The sequence below is a fragment of the Corticium candelabrum genome, chromosome 21, assembly GCF_963422355.1.
Source record: "Corticium candelabrum chromosome 21, ooCorCand1.1, whole genome shotgun sequence".
Lineage (NCBI taxonomy): Eukaryota > Metazoa > Porifera > Homoscleromorpha > Homosclerophorida > Plakinidae > Corticium > Corticium candelabrum.
In genome coordinates, this window is record NC_085105.1 from 5712440 (window position 1) to 5736702 (window position 24263).

The following is a 24263-nucleotide window of genomic DNA, read 5'->3' on the forward strand; positions in this document are numbered from 1 at the left end:
GATAAACATAAATGCCAGACCTAAATGATATCCAGATCATCGAGAAAGTCCAAAAAACAGCGGAGATATTGAAGATTTTCAAAGTTCACACTTATGAGGAACAGACACCACTTACACAAGCAATGCGTAATTACTGCTGCTACACACTGTGCATGCTCCACAGGCAATCAGCATATGATAATGCAAATATCAAGTCAGCTACTACACAGTGTATGTTTCACATCAAAACTCTAAGCAACATGCAGACACCTACCATTACAGTCAAACGCAAATACAATGACAGTTAGTTCTTCTTGTTGTCCTAAACATGAAAGACCTGTGCTAATTAAAGTGGTCAAACATACACACATCACATACCTTCTTCTTGTTCATTCCCAAAATGATGACCAGTCGACGGAAAATATTGATGAAGTCCAAAAACAAGTCCACAGAGTGCCTGTTTAATACCACTGCATGTCAGCATTTTACACTAATTGGCAGTACAGTCAAACCCAGAATTACAAACACCCAAACAGCTAACAGCGGATATTTTCAGAAGCCGTATGTATATATGTATGTATATATGTATGTATGTATGTATGTATGTATGTATGTATGTATATATATATATATATATATATATATATATATATATATCGTTATGCCCCTCCATAATGGGCAAGTGGGGTCTTTACCCCATCTGGGCACCCACCAACCCGGCAGGTGAGCCCAGCAGGGTACATGTTTCCGTGCAGTCCATACCGCGATCAATGACTAGCCAATTCGATATAGATTGCAGGCATTACGGTGACCGCGAACATTGCGACAGCACGCCTAGTGGATATCAATGACCACCAGGAAAGCACTGAACGTCATCATCAACGGACCGTTCGCCAGACCACAGAAACTCCCCAACGACTGAAACGAGTCATAGTCTCATGGATAAAGCTAAAGAAACATGAGAAAGAAAAGACAGAAAAGTTTCATAATTTACTGTCATCACTGGGGTTTGAACCCCCAAACCATGGGAGTGGTAGCCATTGTCGCTAACCACTAAGCCACGGCCGTGACATATATACACACACACACACACACACACACACACACACACACACACACACACACACACACACACTAACAGTGGGCAAACAAATCACACATACTCCCACATAACATTGTTAACACTACAGATGGCTAGTCTGTCCAAAATCAGTTTAGCATTATACCGCCAAAGACTAAAAGAAAGTTGTTGCAGTAATGCTGGATAGCTTTAGAGACCGTTGTCCATGTAGTTAAACAGTTCTTCTTGCTATAATTTTTAAAAACTCTACAGAACTAGGAGACCAAACTCCCAGTGTCTCTACAACTAGAGGATAGAAGTCACATCCAGCTGCGTTAACTTCATCTTTACACCGTGCAATCTTCTCGGAGTCTCCTCCAGCAGCTGCTGCTACTGGTTGGGTGGCTGATTCTAGGAGATATGATGCCTGTAGGGAATTCCTAATAGTCACATCGAAATACGCAGCTCGGCCCTGCAGGAAGTCAGCATGAAACACATCCCCTGGTCTGGCATTGTTGTGGCTGTTGCACCGTTACTCCTTCTTGCAGTCACGGTTGTCCATAACAACAGTGTTGACAATGACGTCACAAAGTGTGTCATGCCTTTTATTTCTTAGTGAGCCATGACCACAACCCAAGACATGATCTCCATGTGGATCGATGACAGTACCACAAGGACATCTAACGGACGAAGAAGATGGAAACACAGGAATGCCAAGCCACATACGAAGAGCAACCATAAATTCCTGAGGAGACATGACCAGGCCTAATTTCCGGTTAGGTATTGCCATAAGCCATGCCCCGGATTGTCTAGCGGAGACTGAGTTGAGACCTGCTTTATCTTGTAAGCTACTTTCAGCCTTGATTTCCGTACAAGTGATGAGTCAAGAATGACTTGAAATCCGCGTTGTTTAGAAGCCTTGAAATGAATATCCTCATAGTGTACACTCCTTCAATTCTCTCGAGTTGGTAGTTCACCAGGAACTATCAAATTCTGGTCAAATGAGGCAAGGTTGAAGTGCACACTGCTATCCACAAATGACGCCTTAACAGCGTGCCTAAGCAATTGATTTAATTAATAATTTGCGAGCTGAATAACAGCTTCCAGTTAAGGCTGCTGGAGCTGTTCTGCCGGCTTCTCTTAGACCAAGACCACCAAGACGGACTGGTAGAGTTGCCTGTTGCCAGCAGGCATAGACGAATTGAACACCTTCTCTAAGCAATGACGCACACCATGATCAAACCGGCGACATTGTTCTGTCACTCTCCCTGGGGGGACAGTTCTGATTAGATGATTTACTTTGCACAGGCTAAGACAGCTGCGTAGAAGGTGCATCTCTACTTGGAGATCTTTGAGATCAGAGAGATGATTCTGACAGGAGAGAACATTGTCCACTCGCTTGGCCAATGATTGATTAAGGTACATTTCTTGGTAAACATTTGGTCTGACGGTGAGGGGAATGATGACGCTTCGTTTTAATCAAATCAAATGCTAGAGACGAGTTCATGGTCTGAATGATGGTAAACTTCCTGGTAGACACGCGTATCTAAAACAGAAGAACGATGTTTGGCACTGACATACAGTGAATTACATGACCAGGGTTGAAACAGTCACTATTGAGATGCCAAGTATACTGATGAATTGACTTGCCCCGAAACCAGATGTTAGTAAAAATACGTTTATTAGTGACACAAAAATCCAACAAACATTGGCCATTTCCGTTGATTTCACCTACCTCATTAGGTCAAATAATTGTATGCCATGTGTTGGTATCTGTTCCTACTCAAGCATTAAAATCTCCTAAACGACCATATCTGTTGCTGAAATGGTTGCCATTGCGGAATGCAATTCATTGAAGAAATCATCTGATGGTTCGATGGCTTCAATTGTTGAGGTGACAGGATAGGTTGGAACATAGACAGCAAAAATTGTGATGTAGGAAAGATGTGACTTCAGATGGATATACACGATTCTCTCATTGATGGCTTAAAACACTTCAAGCTTCTTCCAAAGCAGCTCTAGCACGAGAAGATAAGATGATGACGACTCCACCAGAGTGTGAAGAGTCAGAGCCAAAGTGAAGAATGGTGAAAGAAAGCACTGAAGTAATGACAACTACAGAGGCACTGACGTCTTAAGCGTTCTCAGCAAGGTTCTCACTCGTGCTACATTAAACAGGATCAAACGCAAAGCTTAGCCTCTCCTGTGCGAGAACCAATGTGGAAGGGTAGAGGGGGTAAACTGACCAACTCTTTTCTCTCAGAAAGTTGAAGGAACAGCTAGAGATTATCATTGTCCTTTGTACATCTGTTTTGTTGACCTTCACAAGGCTTACAATTCAGTCAATATAAAGCAGCTCTCTGGACTGTACTTCAGTACTGTTACCATCTGCTATCTAAGTTACTTAATGATATTAATCATTGAAGCATTGCACAACAACACTTCTGCCGCTGTAAAATCTTGGATCATTTCTCTGTATCCCTTGGTGTCAAGCAGGGTTGAGTACTCACTCCAACCCTATTCAATCTCTGTTTTGATACTGTGATTTACACTTGCCATTACTGATCACCAACTACATGGCTTGTGCTAGTCATACCTCTTAGATGCTGACCTAGTCGGAAACAGGAAGAAGTTTACATCAGAGGTGTCAGTGGCGGACCTTGAATATGCTGATGATATGGCATTGATCTCTGATATATATAAGCCTCCATACCTTGCTGAAATCTATGGATTCCTATTGCCATTACATGGGGCTTCCCATCAATTACAAGAAGCTTTTAGCTGTGCTACAGAAGATGTTGCCCATCTTCCACCTCCCTTTGTTCTTCATCCTGACTGTGATCCCATTGGGGTGGTACCATCCTTCCAGTACCTTGGAAGTTCTGTCTCCAACAATTGCACTTTGGATGTTGAAATATCAGCACGGATCACCAAAGCATTTCAGTCATATGGGTAACTCAACTGCATTCTTTGGCACCAGAGGAAAGATCAAATCTTCAACCAAGCTGAGTGTCCTTGTCTACGTAGTTCTTTCCGTTCTTCTGTATGGTGTGGAAACAGCTGTAATTCTGGAGCTTCAGGTTTGTCATCTACAGAGATTCGTGATGCGATGCCTCTGCTCCATCCTTGGTGTGTCATTATGGGACGGGAAGAAAGACACCTTCATCAGAAAGATTGCCCACCTGCAGAGACTCTCCACTATGCTAACGCAAAGACGTCTTCAACTGTTGGGTCACATTTTGCGCATGGATGAGTGTCGTCTACCAAGGAAGGTTTTGGTGTGTGCGCCATCCCAAGAAAGACGCTCAGTTGGAGGCCAGAGAATGCAATGGAACAATTTAGTGCTGAGAGAGTCGAGGAATTGCAAACTTGAGAAGGTTTGGAGAATATAAGCTTGAGATCAAAATGTGTGGAGGAATAAAATCTGGACCACCACACAAAAAGCGAATTTCAAAAATGACAAAAGACCGCAAAAATAAGCAGAAACGACGATGCGAAACAAGGCAGACAACATTAAAGTTTGATATACATTGCAGTCTTGATGATTGTGGCTTCACTGCTGTAAATCATGCTGGCCTTGTAAACCATCAAAGGCAGACACATGGTCAGTCCTTAACTGGCTGATGTCAGTGTTGCCATCAAACTTTCCTTCAACGAGGCCTCCACAACCAGGAGCGTTTTTGCTGTCAGAGAATTTCACTTCCCAACCTAGCCTGTACCATGGTCTGCACCGTTCCTTATTGGAATGAATGCAGTGAAAGGAAGGCACGCACACGTGTGTGTGTGTGTGTGTGTGTGTGTGTGTGTGTGTGTGTGTGTGTGTGTGCGTGTTCAAAGCCAGCTCTCGAATAGTGCGGTGGAGTGAGTTGATTGAACTGCCGCTTGTCTGCTCTTCTACCCTAGATTTGACTGCGCCAATTGATGGATCGTGGGTCCCTTCTTGAGGAGTCAACCCCCACATAACATCTCGCGACCATGTGACTGCCGTGATGCCCATACACATGCCAGGAGAGATGGTTGATTTTCCACTGATTGTAACTACCTGTTTCATGCCTGGGTTTCACTCTAAAAGTGGATCAAATATATCCTCTACTAGCAAACAGAAGTGATGAATAAGAGCAATCAAAACCATCTGGATATCTTCTTACCACAGTCATACTATCTATCGTGTGCATGACTTCGAATTTTCTATAAACATATAAGGCTCTCGTACAACATGATTTTGTTGCTTAGGACAGTGTAGTAGTGTCAGATGTGTGGGTGTTGCCTTATTCAACTAACTTGCCTTACACCTCCATCTTCATGATCAGCTGCAAGCTATTTATAAGAAAGCTGTGTGTGTGTGTGCGTGTGTGTGTGTGTGTGTGTGTGTGTGTGCAACTAAAGTGGGTAGGTCATATCGCATGAATGGATGATAAACGTTTACCAAAACAAGTGCTATACGGTCAGTTGTTAGATGCACCAAGAAAAGCTGGTGGTCAGAAGTTGAGGTTCAAAGACACTTTAAGACACAATCTACAGAATGTCGGTATTGATAAAAAAAATTGGGAATGATAGCATGTGACCGTTCAATGTAGAAGAAAAATATGAGATTAGGTTTTTAGATCATTACGAGAAAGGTAGAATTGACAAAATTGAAGAAAAGAGACTAATGCATCACAACTATACACCATAAAACTTGACTACTGGTACAAAGAACATTTGTAATATCTGTCGAGTATGTTGTTTCAGAATGGGACTCTGCACATGAACATGCCCATCAAAGACAAATTGTAAACAATTGCTGAATGGAAGTCATGAACTCATTGTTGAGTAGTGAAAAAGTGTGTGTGTGTGTGTGTGTGTGTGTGTGTGTGTGTGTGTGTGTGTGTCTGTGTGTGTGCAGGGTTCAAAATTCCCAGTTGCCTCCTTGCCACATTGGTGACTAACTCTTGCGATTTGGCGATTGAATGTAGATAATTTAGTCGCCGAAAGATTCATGCAGCATTGCACATGGTCGCCCTACTCTTTGTTCACGTTGGCTGTGTACAACCGGAGAATCTCACATTTCTAAATCGCAAAGGGGAAAGTGCATTGTGCATGACGGTGCGTCGGTTTGTTGAACCAAGCAACTGACCTGTTTTACTGTAGGTGTAAGTTACAGCTCAGCCCTATTATCTAACTCTACCACCTCCTGTTTACTCTCCCATAACATCTGGAAGCAATTAGAAACCTTAGCTGAGACTGTGGGTTGGGCTAATTACCTCAATATGCCACCACATTATCACCTATGTGAGGAGATATGATTACAAGCCTTGTCATAAGACATCCCACAACCAGGTCAAGATTAGGAGGGTTTACAGGTAGCTGCTTTGTTACATCTAAACCACATTGAATTTCTACAAGTGTCAGGAAGGACAAGAGAAAACCACACCTACAAATCCCAGATATCTACTTTTAGTTTCAGTTAGAAACCTAATGTGGAACACAAATAGGGAAAGTAGGCGTGGTTGTAAATAAAGTAGGCGTGGCTGTAAATAAAGTAGGCGTGTCTTTACGTTTAATTGCTCTGGCGGCCACCAAATTTGGAGGATTTTAAACCCTGGTGTGTGAACTATGCATCAGATCTCCAGTAAATTCACAATGTCCATCCTGACCTCCGACAGTAAGCATGTGCACAGAGCATGTCGTTTATTACCCCCCCCCCCCCCCCCGGTCGATAAAAGCAAGATAATCCTTAATTAAATATCAGTCTTCAGATAAGATGTATTTGGTCACATACACAGGGAAATAAATTATCCAGGAGTTTGTGTTTTCTTCGCCCAATAACCACTGTATCACAATAATTTGTGTTGTGTGTGTGTGTGTGTGTGTGTGTGTGTGCACGTGCGTGTGTGTGTGTAAACATGTTACCGCAACTAGGTTGTGGTGGGAGCGTAGTCAAAGAGCTCAGGCTACTTAAGAAACAGGCATCCAAGCCTTCATCATCCAACATCCTAGCAAAGAATAGATCCATTCTCTCAAGTGACATCGACAAGGTTCAACGTTGGGCAGAACACTTTGCAGAAGTGTCTAATTGTTGCTCATCAAGCTGCCAGTTGGATACTGATGCACGACCGGACATCATTGCTGCCACACCATCTGACAAAGAACTATTCCCAGATGATGAAAACTTGTCCCAGCCCATATCTGAAGATGAGATTCAGGTAGCTATCGCACAGCTCAGAGATGGTAAGGCTCCAGAAGATGACGGCATATCTGCTGAAGTTGGGAGGAGGCGAAACCATCTGCTGGCTCACTTCACTGTTCAACTTCATATCGAGCAGCGAGAGTATCCCCTCAGATTGGTTGAACCACCTCATTGTCCCTCTTCACAAGAAGGGAAGTCGTTCTGAGTGCGACAACTATAGAGGCATTGCCCTCTTCAGCATCCCCTGCAAGGTTTCTACTCGTGTTATACTGAACAGGATCAAACCCAGAGCAGAGGCCCTCTTGCGTGAGAACCAGTGTGGTTTCCGCAAGGGCAGAGGGTGCACCGACCAACTCTTTTCTCTCAGGGTGTTGATGGAAAAAGCCAGGGAGTACCATCGTCCTTTATACATGTTTTGTAGACCTCCGTAAGGCCTACGATTCAATCAATAGAGCAGCTCTCTGGTCTGTTCTTCAGTCTTGTTACCACTTGCCATCTAAGCTGCTCAAAATCATTGAAGCATTGCACAGTAACACTTCTGCCGCTGTAAGGACCTATGGTAAAATCTCAGATCATTTCTCTGTTTCTAGTGGTGTCAAACAGGGTCGTGTACTTGCTCCAACTATATTCAACCTCTACTTTGACTCTGTAATTCAACTTGTCATATCTTCTGGATGCTGACCTGGTAGGAAACAGGAAGCTTACATCAGAGGTGTCAGTGTCAGACCTTGAATATGCTGACGATATGGCATTGATATCTGATTCGTATGAAAGTCTATCCTCCTTGCTGAAATCTCTGGATTCATCTTGCCATCACATGGGGCTTACCATCAATTACAAGACCAAACTTCTAGCTGTCCTACCTGGAGCTGATGCCCATTCTCCATCTCCCATTTCTTTGCATCCTGATTGTGATTCAATTGAGGTGGTACCATCCTTTCAGTACCTTGGAAGTTATCTTTCTAATAATTGCTCCATGGATGTTGAGATATCAACACGGATAACCAAAGCATCTCAGTTACATGGGTCACTTAACCGCATCCTTTGGCACCAAAGGAAGATCAAGTCTAGTACCAAGCTGAACATCTTTGTCTCTGTAGTTCTTTCCACCCTTTTATATGGTTTGGAAACAGCAGTACTTCTGGAGCCACAGATACATCGCTTACAGAGTTTTGTGAAGAGAAGCCTCCGCTCCATTCTTGGAGTGTCCCTATGGGACGGGAAGAGAGACACCTCCATCAGAAAGATAGCCCACCTACAAAGAATCTCCACCATGCTGACACAGAGACGTCTTCGGTTATTGGGTCACATCTTGCGCATGGATGAGTGTCGTCTACCAAGGAAGGTTTTGGTGTGTGCATCACCTCAAGGTAGACGTTCAGTCGGAGGCCAGAGAATGAGATGGAACGATTTGGTACTGAGGGATTTAAGGAATTGCAATCTTGATGGGGTTTGGAGGATACTAGCAGAAGATAGGAATGAGTGGAGGAATCGGATCTGGGCTGCCACACAGGAAGTAAATTTCAAGAAGGAAGAACAAGAGAAATACCGCAAGGATGAGCGGAAACGTCGCTGCGAAGCAAGGCAAATGACATCAGAGTTTGCTTTACACTGCAGCTTTGATGGTTGCAGATTTACTGCTGTAAATCATGCCGGCCTTGTAAACCACCAGAGACAGAAACATGGTCAGTCCCTGACTGGTCGATGTCAGTACTGTCACCAAACATTCCACCAACAAGGCCTCCACACCCACGAGCGTTTCTGCTGTCAGAGAACATCCACTCCTCCGATATAGCCTAAGGTGACCTTGGCCTTCATCGTTTCTCATTGGAATGAATGCAGCGTGAAGTGAAGTGTGTGTGTGTGTGTGTGTGTGTGTGTGTGTGTGTGTGTGTGTGTGTGCATATCTCCAAAATTTTGCTCCTATATAGCAATCCGATTATTGTGAAAGTGAAGATGTTGTCTTCCAGCACTTTCTTGACGAAAACGAGCTCCTCTCTAGTTCAAATTTCTCTAGAACGGTGCATCGGATTTCCACCAAATCTGAAATGCCCATTGCCGACCACAAACGGTACACAAGGAGCGTGTCGTTTATCGACAGTGACGTGAATAAAAGCAAGGTTTTTCAAGTATATCCAGGTACTTAGAAAATATGGCTACCCTCTTTGCCTGTGTATGCGCATCCAGTAGCTGACACGTTCGCTACATCTGTTCAGTAAAACAGTAGCAACATCTTCAAAGTGACAACGTCCAGTGGGAATGCTACAATAGATGCAACTCTAGACGGGATTTAGTCACACATACAGAGAACAGGCTTTGTGGAATCACAGAAAATTCTCTGCTTAATATACGGGAGTTAATGCTATATGCAGAAATTTGTGTCCCTGAGCAAGAAAGGGCAAATCAGCTAGTCAAATAATAAGACCAAGGAACTGGCCTACTAAGGGGTTACAATTCTTAAAGTCCTCTGCATTACCAAACAGCTTACCAGATATAGTCGTTATCACCACTGTGGCATTTTTCGACAATAAGCTGAGTGTCATATAAAACAAACGCACACATGATCACCAAACCAGCATAGAGATTCACCTAGCAAGACATAAAATGATGAAGTCGCATCTGCCTAGACAATAATTATAAACAACAATAAAATTGCAAAATTATCAGTTTAGCACACATACATTAAAGATGGCATATGAATGAAAAAAGATGTTCGCAATGCCAAGAAGAATAAGAATCTGCAGACCAGCAAATAACATACCTACAAACATAATAACGGTAGAAAGCCACACTACAAAAACTATCCAATAAACTTACCACCAAGAAACAGGTAGGACCTTCTCTCTGCCCACAAAGCAGCCAGAGTAAAGCTCACAAAAATAACAGATGTTCCAAGAAAAGCAGTCGGAATAATACTAAGAAAAGCATTTTAGAAACACCTCAAATTTAATGACACAATTTTGCAGATTTAAAGTATTATTAAAACCAAGGTTTATTAAAAATTAAGATCAACTGCAACAAAAACGTGTTTAAATCTATTCAAAATTTCAAGGAATAGAGTCACAGTTCGGAAACAAGAGCACATATATGGGCCCCACACCATTCGCTTGTCAATGGATACCATTGCATTTATTGCTTTACGCTAGCAGTTCTAAATTCAGTGTTTCTCATCCTAATTTCCTGTCCAACATACGAGCACGTGCAAATAAAAGATCTAAAAGCAAGTTGATACTAGCAACGATGATCATGATTTTGTGTATTGAAACCCAAGGCCAAGACTTGACAGCCATTTAATAGCGTCAATTTCAAGTTGGAAGTAACCCCTCAGCAATGTACTGTTGCCATCAGTATGCTTCTCAGGAAGCCTCAAGAAACTAGCCAATGCAGACTCCTCCAGAGTTCTGACAAGGTCTACTTCCACACACTTGTCTTCACTTGTAGTAGAGGATGTGCCAATACTGTAGTGAAAAGATTCTGAATACGTGAGTAAACTCGTTCTACGATCTTGACTGTACATGGCTAGTAGTCACTCTCCAAAGACTCTAAAACTTGCCAAAGCAGTCTGCCCAACTTTACTTCAACAACTTGCCATCTGATTCTGACTTTGTTCCTTGACTAGATGACTCAAGAACCCAGGAAGACACAAGGCACGACTCCATCTGCACTAACTGGGCATGCACAGTAAAACAACTTCTATTTATCATTTTTGCAGTACCTTAAAGCAACACAAACAGGGAAGAGAAACACTGAAATAAAACACCTGTTGGCCTCGTCCATAGCATACAAATCACAATAATGCATCAAGTAGGTATTTCTGATAACATCAGACACCGAGTGTTGTCTTGGTCTGAGTTGACTAAGCTGAAGCAGCCCCACAGACAGGAGCTTGGCCCAAAAATGTTTGAAGAAGCAAGGAAGGGGCTGCATAACAGATTTTCAAGAGAACTAGAAATGACAGTCGCACATCTAGCCTCAGATGCCAATGCATACCCAAACCTCGCTTTTCTCTGGAGTCCTAGAAGTGTGAAGGCTTTATGGTCTGGTGCACTGCTATTTACATGACATGCAGCAGACAGCAATCCAAACTGGAGCTGCCATTGAAAGAAGCATATCACATGCTGATTGCAGATCAAGCACACGTGTCACACTAGAGGATTAGAGACAAGGCAGCAGCAACAAGTCTATCGATTACCAAGAATCACAGCCACACAGCTAGCCTCAGATGCCAACGCATGCCAAACCTATTTCCAAAACTCACTTTTTCTCGTCTATGGAGTCTTTATCAGCACAAACAAGTTTACAAAGTTCCTATTTTCTCATTTCCAATGTTTTGATGGCGATTATTGCTCCCTCGGACACCTAAATCTTCAGATATGGTGATTTTTGTGTGAACGACGACAACAACGACAGAACCAATTACTCTACTTCTTTGTGCATTTGGACACGGTAATGCCAGACATCAGACACATCCCAGGCAAAACTGGTACTGGTTGGGACAACCAACAAAACACTCAAAATGCTTGCCTGACAGTTTTGCTGGGGCAAGTTAAAAGAGTGAACTAACTCTTTTACAGCCAATGGTCCTTTGCTCAATCACTGAGCCCACTCAGCTGAGAACCAGCTGTTCAACGGTATTCTATTAGTACAGTGTTGCAGTGCAAAGTTGTATGCAGTTAATCAATTGATCGGTTCTTTGATATTAACACCTATCATCATCACGTGGGGGTTATTGAACATGGAATCAAATACTGTTGGCAAATCATCACTGGCCGTGTTCACACTGGGTTACTACTGCTTAGCATAACCAATTACTTAGATTAGTTTTACGACAAATGTGGGTTAGAGCAGGTTTATCCTAACCTTGCTGGGGTTACTGCTTGTTAAATCACTCCAGTTTATCCAAATTACGTATCATAGCAATGAATCAAAAAAGATTCCTCTACTTTGTGTTGGTCTGGCAGTGTTTGCTACAGGCAAATCCATTCCGCAGCACAACTTGCGGAATTCTGTAGTGAAAAGTGCTGTTGCAGCCACACATTCAGACAGCTGTTGCTGTTGTATCGCACGCATGTGGTCCCTACACCTGGAGAAGGCAGTTAAGACGCAAAGCAGTCGGAAGACATTTTAATTCTTGTGCAGTAATTGAGTAGCGAAGCTCGAGTACATGATTACAATCAGTTGCAGTCTGCTACAGTTCACACAGCTTAATTTGACTAATTATTGGGCAACCGGGCTAGCTCAACATGTGAGAACACACCTTGTGCATGATAGCACAACAGTGTTATGATTAATTGGCGCAAACCCAGGTTTTCTAACTCTAGTGTGAACACGGCCACTATTGTTTGTACACCTTCCTTTTAGTGAGATGCATGTATTCCTAATCTTTACTCTAGCTCCTAACTGAGCTTGTGACAAAGCAATACCTGTGTTCTTCATAACAAAGTGTGTGTGTGTGTGTGTGTGTGTGTGTGTGTGTGTGTGTGTGTGTGTGTGTGTGTGTGTGTGAAGGTCATTATATCAGGTGTAGCTCACATTCAGTGACAATCTTTTGACACACTGCAGGACTTGAACAGTGTTTAGCACAACTTTCCTAAACAGTCTTTCAATTAATTTCATTAAAGATAATTGCTATACTTGTCATAAACTGATTCCTGTTATAGAAAGTTCTGCAACTTTGAACAATGTCTGTGAACAATGTCTGTTCCCTCTTAGCCTACAACAGGCTGCCTATCACAGGCCCGTAAGCTGGGAGTTCTGTGCGTTCCTTCAAACCTCTACTCATTGTGTCAATGTCCGCTTCTTTCCTCTTTCAACTTCTTTGTCACAATTTCATACAGTCTTTGCGTACAATAAAGCTTACACAACCAAGCACTGTGTTCAAGTGCAGGGCATAATTTACTTTTTCTTTTTTTGCGTAGCGGTATTGCTACACAAATTGCAAATTGAGTAGCAGTAATGCAAAATTGTGTCGCAACGATATTCTTGCAAAACAAAGCAATTAATTAATTAAATAAATACCCAGGCAGTTCATGCTTTTCTAGTCTACAGGCACAAGTTCATAGTCAGTGCCAAACTGTGAATAGTAATGATACTATTAAATTTGTTATTATAACACAATTCCCTTTAGCTAAATGGAAACAAAGTTACTTGAATAGTAGCAAGTGGCACCCTACCCATGCAAATTTTAGAAGCAAAATATGCTATTCATTAACTTTTGGTTTTTTGAACCATATGGCTGAACGTGTGGCCTCCTTGGAGTGCTGAAGAACAGTTGGACTGCAAGTGTAGGGTCAAACTGTGCCAATGGCGGACCATCAACGCTAACCCTCATCAAGTGGTCTAAGGTATCAAGTGGTCTAAGGTATCTTCACTAAGACTTGACCGCAAGTCACTTTTTATCCTCCTCATAGCACTGAAACCACACTCCACTATGGCATTGCTGACTGGAAACACCAGCAGTATGCACACCAACTGGACAAAGTTTGGAAATTTCTCTTTTTACTGGGACAGAAGCAGTGAACATACAGTATTTTTTGGATGGTGTCGCAAGTTATCGATCCAGTACATCTTGAAGAAGGTCCGGTCTGTCATTACCCCATCCAGCAATACGTAGTTTTTTAATAAAAGACGCCGGAAGTGCTCTACAGCAAGAGACACGTACATCAGCTACACCAAAGGCTGCAAGATCATCTCGGTCAGTCGGCCACAGATTAGTGTCAAGGAGACAAACTGCTGAAAAGGTAGTTTGTCACTCCAGCTCCAGTAGCTGTTACCACACTGCATGGTCACCTAACCCACCTTAAAACAGACAATTCGATAGATTCTTCACGCTAGAAATAAGATGGAGCTGGGACTGAGGCTTTTGGAGAAGATTCGAAAAAACCTACAAGTACCCAGACAAGAGTCTTGTCTTTCTTGTCTGTGTTACTGCAACTGCTTTATTAGACAACGATGAAATCTCTGCGAAATATAGGCCTACTGCTGAGGTCGCTCATTATAGTGATTCACAACCTGGGCAAGAGAAAAATCAGAACCCAAGTGAAATGCAGACTGACAACCACAGCGTAAGAAGAAAGCAAGTTCTTGTGGAAAACATTTCTAGACTGTGTTTTTCCTAAGATAGAGAGTGCAAATGTCAAAATAATTGGTTAGAAATATAATCAAAGAAATCGCGGTCAAATGGTTCTCAATCACGTCTCTAAACGCATGCTCGTGACCTAACGCCATGCATGCGATTCTCGTGCGTTCTGCATGCGGTTCTCGTGCGTTCCGCAGCGATTCTCGTGCGTTCTGCATGCGAATATCCATACGTTCCGCATGCAAATATCCGTACGTTCCGCATGCAAATATCCGTACGTTCCGCATGCAAATATCCGTACGTTCCGCATGCAAATATCCATACGTTCCACATGCGAATATCTGTACATTCCGCATGCAAATGAGATCCCAAGTATGTAAATGAGCTACACATGAGCGAGTCAACCTTCATCGCATGTGAGTCACACAAAAATTTTCTATAGGGCATACTACAGATACAGACAACAAACATGAGAAGTAAAGGTGAAATATTAGCATGTTCTAGATCTCTATGCCAGATCACAAGCATAGCTTCATTATTACATAACTTCTTGAAGCTGCTGTTTAGTGCCTTTCTCTCAACTCGTATTTGTCTACAGCAAGCCAAGAAAGTGGTTGAGCGGAAACTGCCAGCTGTGAATACTGTTCCCACCTTTAATTGAAATCTGGAAGCTGAGTAGAAAGGAGAACCTATCATGTTTAGAATGTGTAGCAATTAGTAATGAAGTACTTGCTAAGTGCTGTACATCTATGCTCTTGTGACCACCTATAGCTAACAATAACATTTTCATCTTATTAATGTGCACACTTTCTATCGACCTTGCCCGTGCATGGGTCATTTGTTTGACTACTAGCGAGCTTCAATGATGACAAAATACTGCCAGGCAACCAGCTATATAAGAGTTGTAACAATTTAGCTACAAATTAAACACAAACAGAGAGTGCACAATGCACGAGTGCCGCAAACCTCCACACTCTATAAAAGTACCATACTATTTTCAGTACCCAAATAATGTTTCCTGTTTGTTATATTTGCATGTAACAGGTGGTCATGCATGATATCTAAGCGTGAACAGAAAGCGTGGCTACCCAGCTAAGCAAAGGTAGTGATGTGTACCGTAATCTACTAGCTCGTAATAATGAGCCCATCGCTTCAGATAAAAGGGACAAACGGCGTCATAAATCTCTAGTCTTCTAAATACCCCAAGTCAATTTCACAGGCTTTGTCCGAACAAAGTTATTTCAAGCTTTAGCCGGACAAACTTTGATTAACACTGAAGGTCACACACACCTCTTACTTCCAATCTGAAGTGTGACTGAGCATGCCACCATTCTGGGGTGATAGACAAAAACCTTGGTGATAGTGACCAGACCGTCTCCCTATCTGCCTCGTGTACACCAAAGGTTCTGGCCACACGAGACTAGTCAACTCCACTCCATCCAAACAGTCGCAGTGAACACTCTGTGGGGACCAAGTTTGTGAACGCATCTAATACTTTCTTATTCTGCCAGCATAATTCAAATGCTGCCACTTTCAGCAAAGCTAGTTTCGCTGTCATGATATAGCCTTCTTCCTTCATGTGAGATTCTAATGAAACACCATGCACTGTTGCCGTAATTGCTGCACATCTGAGCTCACCCATTAGGCAGTGGTCATACCTTGCACTAATTCTGAAATGTGCATGAACATTTTCTCACTGGTGAAAGCCTCATGGTTGTTAAAAGCCCATCAAAACCTAATCTAGAATGTGTATTTCGTTATTTTTCAAATTCAGTAAAATTCAGAAAATACAATAGCAGCATCCATAGTTGAAAGCTACTTAGAGGTTGTTCAAAATTATCAACAGTTTCACGAGCCTACAAAGCGCACGATAGGGGAAAGGGGTTAGTGCCTCTGTACGCTTTATAAAACGTTGATCAGTAGCAAATGGGTTGTGCTAATTTCTCCGTTTCCATGGTCGGAATTGCACCATGCATTGTTCCTGTGCTAGTCACCCACGTGTACAGAATTTGCAAACATGTACGACCAACGACAGTCTATTCATGTTTTGTTCTAATGTCCGTCCACGCTGACCTCTCTCCCCAAAGCTTGTGTGGTTCTTGCATGGGCAGATGTTCCCATCGTTTATCAAATGAGCAATTATAATTAGCATAAGGGGTGGGTTTGTCATTCAATTGAAGGTTGTCTCTTGGTTCTATTGGTTACAGTAGCTACTTACATTAAATTAGTGTAGCTGCAACACACATCCCACGAAAAGCAAGGCCATGAGGTCTAAAATGAAGTGTTAGCGTGTCTCTAGGAATTTGCAGTCAAAAGAAATTCAAGATTTCCTGAGAGAGAAAGAAGTCAGCTTGAACAGACTTTAGAACATCAGCCATCCATAAAGAGCCCAGCTGCCATTATCATGACTTTCTCAACGGTTTCTTCTTCGTCCACTCAAATGACGGGAAGCCTCCAAAATGACACCATTCAAGCGGGTCGCATGGAATGGAGAAAGAACTGTATCAATGCAGTACCATTGAAGACCACCCAGCAACCCTCTGATAGATGGAACCATGGTATTGACTTGTGCACCAACAACATTGTGTACACTTTGGGGAGGGGAAGGAGGACTTCAGAAAAGCTTGCATTTTTATGCTCGTAAAGTTGTCGAAATTTTGAAAGACCACTAAAGTGATAAACCCTTTGGCTTCTAAGTTAGGATACAAAGCGTTCATCCATCCTGAATATAATCGGTGAGAGCCAAGGAAGGGGTGAGAAGGGGGACTGAACACATTGATTGGCACGTGAGACTGTCGACATCCAATAGCTATTCGATACCTTTTGAAAGCATGCAAAGACATCATCACTTCAACTGGCAACGATAACAATGAGTGCATGTACTGCATTCCAATTGTCCATCCGTCCCTCCAGTCAGCCTGCCGGCCGGTGATCTACAGAGGCACTACTGTTACCTCTCCTCAGGCTTATGATAACCTAAAAGTTAATAACATATTCCATAATCTCCACATTTTACTTCACTGTACGTACACTTGCCCTTAGCCTGGAATATGGGCCTACAACAACTAATCTGGGGTCCCAAGATATCACCATCATGCAAAAGCTACTTACTTCCCTACTAGAAGACCATGTTATGTAGAACTATATTAAGCTAATGTGAATCCTTGCACAACTCATACCCAGGATCAATCTCAATGGCAAAGTCCAGTACTGGTCCCAAACCAAGACCTATCACAAAACAGAATTACAGGTTCAGTGTTTTATAATAAAATACAATCTCTCACCCATGAAAAAAGAAAATCCAGCCAGTAAACCTACAAATCCACATTGAAACTATTACATCAAACATACACAAAAGTCAGTCAAAAACACTCACCAAATCTAGTATTAAAGTTTTGTTTGCTGTGTTTAGTCATTCCAAGAGCAAGCAAGCAGCCCAAAGCCACCAATGTCGACAAAATACCAGCCTACACAAATATCATGTAGTAAGTCACAAATTTACTTCTGCTTCAGTTTCTTTGATTCAATCCCGAGATTACTTACAGTGCTGTCAACCCTCCCAATTCTACAGTTGAAGATTCTAAACTCAAACTTTACCAACAGAAGACTATAATCTTCTGAAGAATTCTGATATTGGAATTAGCTTCGGAAAGTTAATTGACTAAGCCATTGCAAAGGGCTGCCCCTCCTACATATAAGCTCTTGTGCATTCTATCTACTCACTATGCAAAAATAACGATGGCATTTTAGTTTCAATGACGGCATGGCAAAACTTGTGAGCATATGGATAGAAGTAGCTGTGTGTGGCACATGTTGGTCTCATGTTGTTGCCTTCTGATGCCCAGATGATGCCTGCACAACAAAAGACCTACATAACTGTCACAAAACCAGACGTGGACTAGACTACAATTGTTTTGAAACCACTTGTCTGAGGACCAGTATTAGGGGTATACCAGCATGGTGCAGAAGGCCTTTCAGAATTCAATCAAGACGCAAGCAAGGTGAGGCAGCACCCTGCTCAAATAGCATAGCTGGAAATCTGATCACACTAGAACTTTCTTCCATCACGTGCACCCGTAGATGTTTACTGTACAAAAGCAACTGCTAAAACTGAAAAACAGATGCTATGCATGCTCAATATTTGCAAACCTACACAATATTTTCAAATCAATGCTCAATGACCTCAGGTGCATTTCTTTACTCCTGGTTGAGACTCTGGTTTTAGCTAGAAGTATTTCAATGGAAGTAGATAAGTGTGGAAAAAAGAAACATTCAAGTACAGACTTGGACAAAATTATAGGGACACCTGGCATTTTTGTGTCTAGTCTAACTTTGGCACTGAATTTTTCTCTAGCAAAACCAAATGTTTTTCGAATTTCTTTTCATGGATTGTGCCATTGTTAGTATGTAACATAGCTTGAGTTCAAGACCGCAGCTGTACTTACTACCTGCTGCGCATCTAGTTTGCTTTGAAGAAGGAAGACGGCCATTCCTACTTTTCTTGTCTTTGTACACATTCATCGCTCTTGGATGCTCATTCTTGGCATACAATCTAATAATGCTCTGTAGTAGATTGAAAGCAATTTTGTGGGTCCTCTTATCAACATTATGAAAAAAAGGCGAATCATCTGTTTTTGCACATTGATTCCACGCATGTGATCACAATTTGAATTGTTTTGCCATTTTAATCAATAAACAAACTTCAACGTATTCAAAAATCATGCGACACTAATTAATTGCAAAAAAAATCCTGCTAAGACAAAAACTAAAAAAGTTATAGCAACAAAGAACATTGACATGCCACTTCCAGTCCACGTTTTACGTAGCAAAATCTCAAACTGCTACCACCAAAATGTCAGCTGCACTAAAACCGCTGCCCTTGAGATCGCCAAACTTAGGCGATAAGTTAGCCTGAACGTTCAGCTGCACGCAGTTGCAGAGTCTTGTTCCGTGAGATATTTGACGAGTTGCAGCGATGCCTCGAGGCAAACAGTTGAGTTCAAAAAACGCGAGGGAAAATTGAAGCCCTTCACTCAGTTGGCCATTCTGTGTGTCAGATTGCAGCTTTTGTCCGCCACTCCAGGAATTGGGTTCATCAGTGCCTGCAACGGCTTTCCCATGGCAGCAGCGATTACGAAAAACAACCTGGATGTGGGAAGGCAACGACAATCCGGGAAGATCATCGACTGAAGAGAATGGCACTGCAGAACCACAGAGCACCATCATGACTGCTCTCGTATCAGCTGGCTGATGAAACCAGCAAGCAGGTGTCAAGTAGAACAGTCCGTCGTCGTCTCAGTGAGACAGGAGTGAACGCTCGAAGGCCTAGAAAAATACCACTGCTAACAGAAAACCATCGGCATTTGCGACTGGGATGGGCAACCACTCACACACGGTATACTTTGGATGACTGGAAATCTGTTCTTTTTAAAGATGAGTCAAAAATCAGCATAGGAAAGGATGGTGCTCCGTACGTTTAGCGTCGCAAAGGAGAGGAAATTTCTCCCTGAATTCTGTGACCGTACAATCTAGCACGCAGCTAGTGTGATGATGTGGGGATCGATGTGTTGGCATGGTGTGGGGTTCCTAGTGAAACTGGAATGTTGTTTGACAGCACGGCGTACCAACAGGTTCTGGAGGAGCACATGCTTACAGACGCAGCGGCACTGATAGGAGACGACTTTGTCTTTCAGCAGGACAACGCGCCAATCCACACGTCTCGGTCAACAAGACAATGGCTACGCCAGCATGACGTCACACTGCTGGACTGGCCACCAAAATCGCCTGATGCGAATCCAATTGAGAACTTGTGGCATGAACTCAAAACTGCTGCCAACCGTCGCGAACCGAGAACTGCAGCTGAGCTCTGGAATGCTCTACAAGAGGCGTGGCAGCAGATTCCAGCCGCGCGTGTCGGGAACTTGGCAGAAAGTGTTCCGCGACGTTTGGACGCAATCAGGAGGGCGAGAGGCGAGAACGCTCAGTACTGAGGAACTGGTGAAGAGCTTCAATTTTTCCTTCGCGTTATTAAAACCGGCTTTTTTAAAAGCCACTAAACAAAATCAGAGAGAGTCTAACTTACGATGCTTACGCAGTCATGACGTCATACACTTTTAGGTCTTGTTTTCCGCAATGCGAAACATAAAGAAAACAATTTAGGGTCTACAGTATTCTCAAGAAACCTAACAATCAACGCGGTAACTATTAAGTTCTTAACAATATTGATATTTGGTAAATTGTGACCTAATTATTGTGTTACTACATACCCACAGCGGGGTGTCCCTATAATTTTGTCCAAGTCTGTAGATGTGAGCATGCGCACTGCACTAGATCTGCCGCATTTTGCAATAGATCCTGGCAATGTAACTATAGGTCAAATCCCACTTGCCAACGATTCCTGGTATTGGAGAACTTGAAATTGTTCTCAAAATCAAGATTTTGGGGGCATGACAAGCACAAAGTATCTGAGGACTTGCATCTTGATGGCGTCACTTAAATTCACATATCTGACCCCTTTCATATCAGTCGCTCACAGGCGTTGGATAAGCAAGGGTACACTGCATTAACAGGGGCATAGGCAGCACTTTTAGTGGGGGGGGGGGGGGCTGGACTGTGAGCTTCATGCAGGAAGATATAGGACCTTGTATCTTTCTTTCAGCAAGTTTTAGTATTTAGTATGAGTACTTTAAGTGAAGAGAGAGATCTTCATAAAAAAACTAGATAACATCATTCCAGTTGGTGAAAATTCTTCGGTCATTAGGCCATACAAACTACATATATAGTTTCGTGTCAGCACCCGCATCGCTCATAAACCTCCCGCACATGCGCCAGCCGCCATAATGTCAGGTCACCTGGTGTCTATCTCATGCATCCACACAGCAGCTACCAACACCATGGTTCTGATGTACGTTAGTGTGTAGTCACTCTTAAACATATTAAAGCTGTGAGCTACAATAACGTGTTAATATTAAATTGAGTAGAAGAATGTTAATATCAAAGATACCACGTACCACCCGCACCTAAATTCAGGATGACGCTGACGTAAAACTAAGATGAAATACTGGCAGCAAATATATTTTGGCAGATTTTCCAGCGGCCGTCAATCTAAAATCAGCCCTTAATTTTGGCCACCAGGATATGTTGACGTCATCACCCACGTGGATCAGCTTATCTAATGGCAAAGTGGCGGTACAAGATGGTAGGTAACCCATGCTTGCCATCTGTTGTGCCTATGAATGAAGCCATGAGGCTATGGGTGAAGTTGGACTGTCACGACGTTTACCCGGGACACGTTCTTTGCACTGACACAGCAGTACTTCGACATCATTACGCAGTAATTGGAGACCAGTAAGTTAGGGAAATGTGAGCCACAAACACAGCTGTCAATCACAAACTCTTCCATGACCACTTATGGTAAGACATATATCAGTTACAGGGTTCTCGCTAGAGAGTTTTGGGAGTGTGGGTCAACGATGCATTGCTCTTTACAGTCAGATATGAACACTGAAGCTGATCTCAAGTGAGGTAGACTTTGCATTGTAGCAGATGTACATTCAAGTGCCCTGCCCTGCCCTTGCAAGGAAATCAACTTCGATCGTTAGTAAGCCCTTCTTAGCAATGTTCATCAATTGCGCATGCGCAAGTTTCGTAGACGAACTACAGAAAGTTTGTCTAGTCAAACATTGATTGACGTGTACCACTTTGTTGCTCTTTTTGACCAGTCTAGAGTAGATTCTAGGTGTACACTTGCCGGACAAGAGCGTGCTTTCCTGGTCACTGGAAGGGCATCCGGGACTAGAATCAGAGGCAGGGCATCCGGGACTGCAATCAACAGGTTGTGTGTACAGTACGTCAAGGAGCGAGGCTATTTTGCAAGAGCCTAGATTTGTGGCTATTGTCACCTTTAGTATTGTCTCCAGTAGTATGGAATTCTCAAAAATTCCTTAGCTGTAGACTTTGGGCTGCTATTTACCGTTTCTGAGCGTGGCACACTCCTACTGGAGCGTAGCTCGCCCCAGATGCAGTGTGGATTGCAGCCCCAGATGTGCTTCCATCACCGCTTCTATCACCGCTTCTATCACCACTACTATCACCACTACTATCACCACTACGTCTGGTCTGGTCTGGTCTGGTCTGGTACCGACCCTTGCGGTCAGCATTAATCATGTCCCTAGGGACATGATTAGTGCCAGTTACAAGTGTACTTCGTCGGCTTAGTAGATTACAGGAAATGACTGTGTGTGGGATCTTCGCTAATTAGCGTGCAGTAAGTAGGCAGCAGTCCAATGCATTGCAGTAAGAGGCATATGATGCATTGCAGCTTCAACTGAGAACCTGTGTACGTGTTCAAAGGCATATGATGCACTGCTGGTGCCATTTCTGATCGACCATTCACAGCTACGCTCTCTAACATAGCTGCAATCTCTTACTAACACATAACAGCGGCCTAAAATCACAATATCAACAAGTACAGAGGCTAGAACAACGTCAAACTACAATCGAAAGCTCAGTTCCTAGCTAATGACAGTAGTATGACACACACTGAAGAATTTGATTACATACTTACTCCCGCCCAGAAAGGCGGTACTGGACCAAACGTAGTGGTGATGGAAGCGCATCCGGGGGCTGCAATCCACACTGCGTCTGGGGAGGCTAACTGGTGCGTGGCGCTGCGCCAAACTGCCACGCTGTAGCGAGAATCCTGCAGTTATCAAACAACGATGTCCAACCACCAAAACAAAGTCTGCCAATATGCTTTGTCTGCCAATTTCTTAGCAAACCGGCAAATAAATTCCCCCCAACGTTTCAGCTAATACGGTATATAGTTTGTATGGCCATATGTAGGGCTCACCTGCTTGTGATGACAACTTGCTTTCTCTTGCGTGACATAATGCCTCCTATTCATTGCAAATTACTTATCTACTGCTAGAGGATTGTGTAGATCACTCGTTCAGCACATGTTAACGTTATCTAGATACCCCTCCTCTTGGAAGTTCTGGGCAACCTGAAAACATGCCCAGGCTAGCTACGCTCCTGATTAACTACAAAATACAATTAAAATTAATAATATCAATGATCTACCGTATTCTCAGAGCCAATCTCCCGGAAGGTCGACGTATGACAGCACTGTCCTATCTAATAATTAATAATACGTACATGTATACCAACCACGATAAAATACCTGAAATAAGCTGGTATAAAAGTGCATGAGAGCACCTCCGGCAGCAACCAATGTCGAAAAAGCAAGGCAGCTGTACACGCTGCGCAAGTGACCCCTCACGCGAGTATCACTAAAAGGCAAAAACAAAGAAATATAAATCGAAATCCGAACTTCCACTACGTTAATTGGCCCTAGGACTCCAACAGGTGCATGTTTGAGTACGACAGTCGACAAATTGAAACAGAAATGCGGAACTGTAAACCCCTAAAGTCGAAAAGCTACAGCAATCTCTTACAGCGAAGAAAAGTCAGAGAGAGCCTTAAAGCTGATGCTTCTTCCACCAAAGAGAGCGTCCATTTTTTCCCGAGTGAACACGCAACAGTTGACACGTCAGTGACCATTTGCGCATGCCTAGAGCGCTAATCCAACGTAACATGTGTGCGAGTGCGACATCCGGGACTGCAATCCACACTGAGGCGAGGCTGCACCGTACCATAAAAAATGCTCATTTAATATCAACATAGACGTAAGGTCTTCCTTACTGGGTGCTTCTAGAGCCACGGCGGCTTTAGTCTACGGCGGCTTTGCCCAGGCGTAGCCTTTGGCCTCCCAGACCCGTGTAGCGCCAAAATTGGCCTATTTCACCATACGTACAGTGAAAGTACGTTTTGGAGCTGCATTTGCAGCGCCACCGTATACTAAATTCTACAGCTAGCACTAACTCTGCGATCACGTGAAACAACAGTCGCTTTGTACGATTTTAGCTAGATTTTACAAGGAGCGTGTATGACTAGCTAACTTGAAAGGAATTCGAAAA

At 43.0% G+C, this 24263-nt stretch overlaps 2 protein-coding genes across 2 annotated transcripts; one reads left to right on the forward strand and one right to left on the reverse strand.

The window, feature by feature from the left end:
- Positions 1-153: 153 nt before the first annotated feature.
- LOC134196159 (probable Bax inhibitor 1) lies at positions 154-23859 on the reverse strand. The gene is made up of 10 exons (XM_062665228.1): positions 23742-23859; positions 23468-23576; positions 17663-17753; positions 17571-17600; positions 17466-17514; positions 10026-10123; positions 9890-9969; positions 9697-9797; positions 358-436; positions 154-301 (listed from the first exon to the last, which is right to left on the reverse strand). Exons 1-10 carry the CDS (start codon positions 23801-23803, stop codon positions 284-286), a joined length of 717 nt encoding a protein of 238 aa, XP_062521212.1. The 5' UTR covers positions 23804-23859; the 3' UTR covers positions 154-283.
- On the forward strand, positions 6737-9616 carry LOC134196158 (uncharacterized). Its single transcript, XM_062665227.1, has one exon. It carries the CDS (start codon positions 7954-7956, stop codon positions 9001-9003), a length of 1050 nt encoding a protein of 349 aa, XP_062521211.1. The 5' UTR covers positions 6737-7953; the 3' UTR covers positions 9004-9616.
- Positions 23860-24263: the final 404 nt, after the last annotated feature.